The following is a 7,528-nucleotide window of genomic DNA, read 5'->3' as shown; positions in this document are numbered from 1 at the left end:
AAAGAATGTGTAACCAGTATAATTTCAGAAAATCTTTTTATGATTGAAAGGGAAAACGACATGCCATGGAAGAGTACATGCAATGGTGAAATACATGTTGAAATGGGACACCTCATGAATAAAGTTTTATTCCAGTAGGTGCACACTGTATAACTTTGGAAAAATACATATCAAGTTAACAGTGTGCTTATAGTAATATAGTGTTTATAGTAATGCCATGTGAGTTTAAAAAAAATGCTTTTTTGTTTTACTGACAAGACATTTATATATTTTACACTTTGAAGAAATTACTCAACTACTTTAGCTAAAATGTTTTTAATTTAAAAAAAATGGTACACCACATATTGTACTTTCGTATTACAGGAATAAGGTTGATGTTTCATCTACCTGAGAGAAAAAACAAGTCATCATAATAAAAATCATACACATCTGGTTACATAGGGCCTTTACACATTCATTGGCACTAAATCCTATGACCTTGGTATAAGTCACCAAAACAGTAGTTTTGAACCCAGTAAAAGAGAAACCCCTAAACTGTTTTTATATTCTGAAGAATGATTTTCAAAAAATTCTCCCACAATAATGGATGCATTTGCAACGTGTCTAAAAACATACTTGATGACCACACAATTACTCGTTTTCATAAAAACATGATGCTACGCACTACCGTGGATTCTACGAGTACTCAATGATGAATTCTGGGTAAATCTGCTGTTTCTCAAACACAACAAAAATGGCTGGGTTGCTTTCGGAGTCGACACAGCTGTCGTAGAGCCCCTTGCTGGTGCCTTTCTGAGGGGGGCGAAGGTAGTCCCTGTTTCCCTTAGTGAACTCCCCGACCAGCACCAGAGCCACAAACATGATCTTCTTGCCAGAGGCCGAAGACTTGGAGTATCTATTAGAGTACGAGGCATCTCTGGCAAAATAGCTTCCTGGAAAATAATCGTAAACATGTTAGAGTAAAACGAAAAACATGCTTAAAAACGTTCTCAGAAGCAGTGGATATTAGTCATTGATATAGCTGTATAAACATTCACCTTTGCCGTAATGTGTTCCATGGATGCCACAGACCCTCCAGTCAAAGTTCTGTTCACAGATGGCATCTAAGATGGGCAGTTCTGTGCCGTGGAACAAGTGTCTCTCATCCACAAGTTTCCCTCCATTCTTCACCTTCATCTGTTCCTTCTGCCTGGCCACAAACACACCAACCAACACATCCATGAGGCACTCCTATAAGTGGACAGTTTAAAACCTAAATGTTCCCTCTGCACTCCAACGTTACCGTCTTTACCACTAAACCAACACTAACATAGTGTAGTGTACATACCACTGGAAGACCCTCCAGAGTGAGGGGTTCTGGATCCTGTTGATTTTGTGGATGGTGCTGGTGGACATGGTACGTTTGAACAGACTCTGCACCATTTGGTACTCTGTCATCAGGCCTAAGACTGGAACCAGCTGAAGGAAACAGATTAATCATTTGGATTGCGTGTGTGTGTGTGTGTGTGTGTGTGTAACCGTATCAGCATATTATGACTGGGAGTACCTTGTATGTGAAGTCAGGCAGGGCTCCCTTGTCCCAGTGTGGAGGGACAGACACAGTAGAAGAGCTGGTGCTCTCTGGAGATCCACTACCATGGAGACAGAAATACAGGAAGTTCAAAAAGGGAAGCTTTCTGTTTTGATTGATTCAGAGATATATCCAACAGGGCTTCCTCTACAAACCCTAACTACAACATTTCCACTTCAAATAAAATAACATTTTAGATAACAAACTAGTAAACTTACGTTGTGGAAATTACCACCAGGGACACCAGAAGTCAATCTTAAATGAATCATTCTTTATTAACAGCAAGCTGGAGAGGTCACGGTCAAACTTAGATGCATAAAGTACGGGTCTGAAGTGAGCTTCTATGGGGCAGTCCCGTTAGTTCTCTTATATACTGCTTACAGACAAGCTACATAGGCATGGTTCATAGGGTTGGTTCCTGCATGTGTCTAGCACCGTCTCCCATCTTAACTTATAGAACATATTCTGGGGGTTCTGCCAAAAGGTCTGAGGAGGGAGTCATGACCGTCTCCCCCAAATACCTCTACCCAGCACCTACAGGAACTCATGATTTTATGAGACAAGATGTACAGTTCAAGGCTCTCTCTTCAGACAACAGAGATTCCCACACACTTGTACAATCTTTAGTAGTATTACGGTCAGTAAATATCCTGATGATGTTTTGAAGGAAAACATGAAATACTAAATCGCGATGAACGATTTCGCTCTAAACGAAGAGCTATAATAACAGGCCAAGATGAGGAACATGAGTTATGGTGTGGGAGGACATTAACATTACATAGGCCTACAGTAGAGTGATGAAGGACAGTCATAATAGGCGTACTGTACCTCTTCAGCTTGGCCTCCACATCCTGTCCAGAGAGAAAGCAGGGTCTCCTACGAACCTCTCTTTTGGTTTTGAATCTAACATTCTGCTGATACATCTCTGAAATAGAGAATCTATCAAAATGCATCTAGTATGACAAAACAGTTTACGGGGTTGTTTACTGACGAACGTTTAACCAGGTAAGTTATTGAAAACAAATTATATTTTGTAATAATGGCAAATAGCTGCTGAAAGGCTACATAGTTGTCCCAAACTGTTTACAGTACCTTTGAAATAGAGAATGTACTGGTTATGGCCAGATCCAAATGGAATCTCGCTGTCCGAGTCAGCTTGATATACATTCTCCAGGGTCTTGGATGTGACAGAGGCCACTTTCTCCTTATCATCATACATCTACATAGAATACGAACAAAGCTCATATAAACCCACAATGAAAACATTCCCTAACACATTAAAACGGTACAACTTGCACTTATTCCTGTGTAGTAACACTGGTTACTATAGTAACAGCATTGCTCAACTCCATTGTCCATTAACTTAACAGAGAACTGAAACTTTACTTTATGCACAACCCAACCCCCAGAGACAGAGACAGACACACACACACACATCACCCCCGAAGGGCTGGAAGCAAATGGGTCAGCCACAGTGCAGTGCCAAAGGAGCAATTATAGGTGGTTAAGTGCCTTGCAAGGGCACAACGGCAGGTGATGGTTTCTAGGATAATACTAACAACCCTCCGGTTGCAGGCTCATTCCGCACCAGATTTTCCTGTCTGAGCTGGGATTCACACCCCGCTTCTTGAACCACTGGGCTACCTTCCGCCAGTTATAATGCAGTTACTAAAGTACCACGTAACATGTTAAAATAACAGTGTTGTTCTCTGAAGGACAGGACCTAGAAGTATTAATTGAACCGACCTCCTGGCCATACTCTATCCACTGTCCCAGCTCACCCGACCAGTACCACAGCCATTCTGTGGTAAGAATGAAGTGAGGAGGTTTGGTGACCGACGACACAGTGGACAGACGACGCACTGGAGACCTTCCACATGTCATGGTGAGGAAGTTCACTGGCTGGACACCTCCACTAGGGGCAACAGAGAGAGAATGCTGTACTCCAACAGTCAAATAAAAACAACATGTTGTCACATGCGAACACAACAGGTGTAGAATTTAACGGGAAACACTTACTTACGAGCCCTTTCCCAACAATGCAGAGATAAAAAGTTAGACAAAAAGGTCAAATGTAGGTAGGGGTAAAGTGACTAGTCGCAGCAGCGTATGTGAAGAGTTAAAAAGTGTGTGTAAGTGTCCGTTTGTGGTGTCAATATGCATGTGTATGTGTGTATGTTTTGTGTGTGTGAGCATATGTAGTGTGTGTGTTGGGAGTGGGTGTCAGCGTGTGGGTAGAGTCCACTGAGTGTGCATAGAGCCGGTGCAAGAGAATCAGTGCAAATAAAAAGGGGCTCAATGATAATAGTCCAGGTAGCCATTTGATTCATTATTCAGCAGTCTTACGGTTTGGGGGTAGAAGCTGTTCAGCAGTCTTACGGCTTGGGGGTAGAAGCTGTTCAGCAGTCTTACGGCTTGGGGGTAGAAGCTGTTCAGCAGTCTTACGGCTTGGGGGTAGAAGCTGTTCAGCAGTCTTACGGCTTGGGGGTAGAAGCTGTTCAGCAGTCTTACGGCTTGGGTGTAGAAGCTGTTCAGCAGTCTTACGGCTTGGGGGTAGAAGCTGTTCAGCAGTCTTACGGCTTGGGGGTAGAAGCTGTTAAGGAACCTTTTGGTCCCAGACTTGGCGCTCTGGTACCGCTTGCCGTACGGTAGCAGAGAGAACAGTCTATGACTAGGGTGGCTAGAGTCTGACGATTTTTAGGGCCTTCCTCTAACACCGCCTGGTATAAAGGTCCTGGATGTCATGGAGCTCGGCCCCAGTGATGTAGTGGACCATACGAACTACCCTCTATAACGCCTTATGGTCAGATGCCAGGCAGTTGCCATACCAGGCGGTGGGTGATGCAGCAAGTCAAGATTCTCTCAATGGTGCAGTTGTAGAACTTTAAGGATTTGAGGGGCCCATGCCGATCTCTTCAGCCTCCTAAGTGGGAAGAGGCATCGTCGTGCCCTATTCACGACTGTGTTGGTGTGTTTGGACCATGATAGGTCCTTAGTGATGTGGACACTGCGGAACTTGAAGCTCTCGACCCGCTCCACTACAGCCCTACCGTTGTGAACGGGGTTGTGCTCGACCCTCCATTTCCTGTAGTCCTTTTTCTTGCTGACGTTGAGGGAGAGGTAGTTGTCCTGGCAGTGTCTCTGACCTCCTCCCTATAGGCTGTCTCATCATTGTCAGTGATCATGCCTACCACCGTCGTGTCATCGGCAAACATAATGATGGTGTTGGAGGGAGGTGTTCAATCTCAGGGTCCTTAGCTTACTGATGAGCTTGGAGGGCACTATAGTGTTGAATGCTGAGCTATAGTCAATGAACAGCTTTCTCACGTAGGTGTTCCTTTTGTCCATGTGGTAAAGGGCGGTGTGGAGTGCAATAGAGATTGCGTCATCTGTGGTTCTGTTGGAGTGGGTCCAGTGTGTTTGGATTGATGGTGTTGATGTGAGCCATGCCTTTCGAAACATTTCATTGCTACAGATGAGTTCATTGCGACAGGTTATGTTGGTGTTCTTGGGCACAAGGACTATGGTGGGCTGCTTGAAACATGTATGTATTACAGACTAGGTCTGGGAGAGGATGAAAATATCATTGAAGACATATGCCAGCTGGTCAGTGTATGCTCCAACTACATGTCTTGGTAATCCGTCTGTGAGTGTTAACCTGTTTAAAGGTCTTGGCTACAGAGAACATGATCACACAGTTGTCCGGAACAGCTGGAGCTCTCATGCATGGTTCAATGTTGCTAGCCTCAAAGCAAGCATTTCGCTTGTCTGGTAGGCTTGCGTCACTGGGCAGCTTACGGCTGGGTTTCCCTTTCAATCCGTGATAGTTTACAAGCCCTACCACATCCGACGAGCGTCAGAACCGGTGTAGTAGGATTATATCTTAGTCTTGTATTGACACTGCTTGTTTGATGGTTCGTCTGAGGGTGTAGCGGAATTTCTTATAAGCGTCCGGATTAGTGTCCCACTCCAAGGCGGCGGCAGCTCTAGCCTTTAGCTCAGTAAGGAGGTTTCCTTTAATCCATGGCTTCTGGTTGGTATATGTAGGTATGGCACTGTGGGGATGACATCGTCGATGCACTTATTAATGAAGCTGGTGACTGACGTGGTAAACTCCTCAATGCCATCGGATGAATCCCAGAACATATTCCAAATCGGTGCTAGCGAAACAATCCGGTATCTTAGCATCCGCTTAATCGCACAACTTCCATATTGAGCACGTCACTAGTCGAGTGTAGTACATTAAATAGGATTTTGTTTGTATTTAAAAAATATGTTTAAAAAAATAACATCTGATATGACGACAACTGTACCTTGTATCTTTTCCTGGGATACAGTAGGCCTTTTCAATCTCCTCCACATTGGGCAGGTCTCTCCAAGTCACTCCATCTCTCTCTAAGATCTGCCATTTGTAAGGCAGGTGGTAGTGGATACGGACACACTTCTCTGACAGCACACACAGCCACAGAAACACATGTAAACACTTCAAACACAGTACTGTAAACTAAAATGTTGATAAAGTAGGTTTAGTTCATGTTACCTTTGAAGCTGCAGTGTCTGCGGATGAAGAAGAGGCAGATTTCATTCCTGTCGGTTTCACTGATGGAGCGGGACGAAGACTTACGAGAACGCTCTTTCCCAACTGGCTCTATGGCTGGGGCAGGGGAGGGTACTACAACTAGACACAGGACAAACACAGTTACTACATTATATTACAATGATATTTCCATTGATTCTACCTGGTCATTTCCTTACCAGATGGCTTTTCTTCGTGACTCTGACCGATGATGATGAATTTGTTATTGTAGATCTTGTCGAGGATGCTGATGTTCTCTTGGCTGAATCCTCTGCCATTTAGGATCTTCATGGTGGTGGCGTCAAATGTGTGGGCCCTCTTACATCCAGCACCAAACTTACAGTCTCCCTGGAGGAAGTGCAGGCAGAGGTGGAGGCTGGTGCAACTGGTTTTAAACTTGCAGGAGCCATGCTCACCAACACCCTTGTTGTAATGGGAGCAGATCTGGAAAGAGTTGAAAGGAGATGGTAAAACATCCAGATACTACTGTAGACTACATGCAAATCACATTTGGCAAGGCATTTGGCAAGGCATACTCGTTTTCCTCATACAAGTAGGCCTACATGAATGCATGCATATCTATTGAAGTTGAAAAACAGGACTAACTGAATGTGAAACTTGCAAAAGCCAGTCACCCAGTCAACCGATTGGTACATGTCTAGCCCTGAAATAAGTTTGATATGTGTAACAATATGGCAGGTATACCCTTAAAATGGCAAGTAATCCAAGATAGGAAACAATTAGGCGGCCAGTACGATGCAAAACACTTCATTTAAATATTTACAGAGAATACATAAGTAGAAGCAGATCAGCCTATAGTTTACACATGTATCTGCATTTTGTTTTTACCCCTTTTTTCTCCCCAATTTCATGGTATCCAATTGGTAGTAGTTAGTCTTGTCTCGTCGCTGCAACTCCCGTACGGACTCTGGAGAGGCGAAGGTCGAGAGCCATGCGTCCTCCGAAACACAACCCGCACTGCTTCTTGACACAATGCACATCCAACCCGGAAGCCAGCCGCACCAATGTGTAGGAGGAAACACCGTACACCTGGCGACCTGGTCAGCGTGCACTGCGCCCAGGATATCCCTGCCGGCCAAACCCTCCCGGCCAAACCCTCCCTAACCTGGACAACGCTGGGCCAATTGTACGCCGCCCCATGGGTCTCCCGGTCGCGGCCTGCTGCAGAGCCTGGACTCGAACCCAGAATCTCTGGTTAGCCTTAGACCACTGCGCCACATGAGAGGCCCTTGACTGAAGACCTTTTTAATGCCACTTGGAATGCAATATAATACAAATTCTGAGGTCTGTGCACACCACATAACTGCGAATATTCTCCTCCAGAAATTAGCCCATGTTGGCAAAAAGTAGCATTTTTAGGG

The 7,528-nt window shown here is 44.6% G+C and overlaps 1 protein-coding gene across 1 annotated transcript in view; it reads right to left on the bottom strand.

The window, feature by feature from the left end:
• Positions 1–299: 299 nt before the first annotated feature.
• The window catches only part of parp12a (poly (ADP-ribose) polymerase family, member 12a), a 29,493-nt gene continuing 22,264 nt past the window's right edge, over positions 300–7,528 (bottom strand). Inside the window, exons 3-12 of the mRNA XM_021601474.3 lie at positions 6,326–6,590; positions 6,111–6,248; positions 5,884–6,016; positions 3,317–3,485; positions 2,663–2,789; positions 2,399–2,495; positions 1,547–1,631; positions 1,328–1,458; positions 1,038–1,189; positions 300–932 (exon numbers count right to left, since the gene is read on the bottom strand). Of these exons, the coding sequence (XP_021457149.1) occupies positions 676–932; positions 1,038–1,189; positions 1,328–1,458; positions 1,547–1,631; positions 2,399–2,495; positions 2,663–2,789; positions 3,317–3,485; positions 5,884–6,016; positions 6,111–6,248; positions 6,326–6,590 (1,554 nt within the window). The 3' untranslated portion in view covers positions 300–675. The remainder of the gene's footprint in view (positions 933–1,037; positions 1,190–1,327; positions 1,459–1,546; positions 1,632–2,398; positions 2,496–2,662; positions 2,790–3,316; positions 3,486–5,883; positions 6,017–6,110; positions 6,249–6,325; positions 6,591–7,528) is intronic.

This window comes from Oncorhynchus mykiss, chromosome 1, assembly GCF_057628025.1.
Source record: "Oncorhynchus mykiss isolate SJ-2025 chromosome 1, ASM5762802v1, whole genome shotgun sequence".
Lineage (NCBI taxonomy): Eukaryota > Metazoa > Chordata > Actinopteri > Salmoniformes > Salmonidae > Oncorhynchus > Oncorhynchus mykiss.
This window is presented reverse-complemented; position numbering and strand designations above follow the sequence as displayed.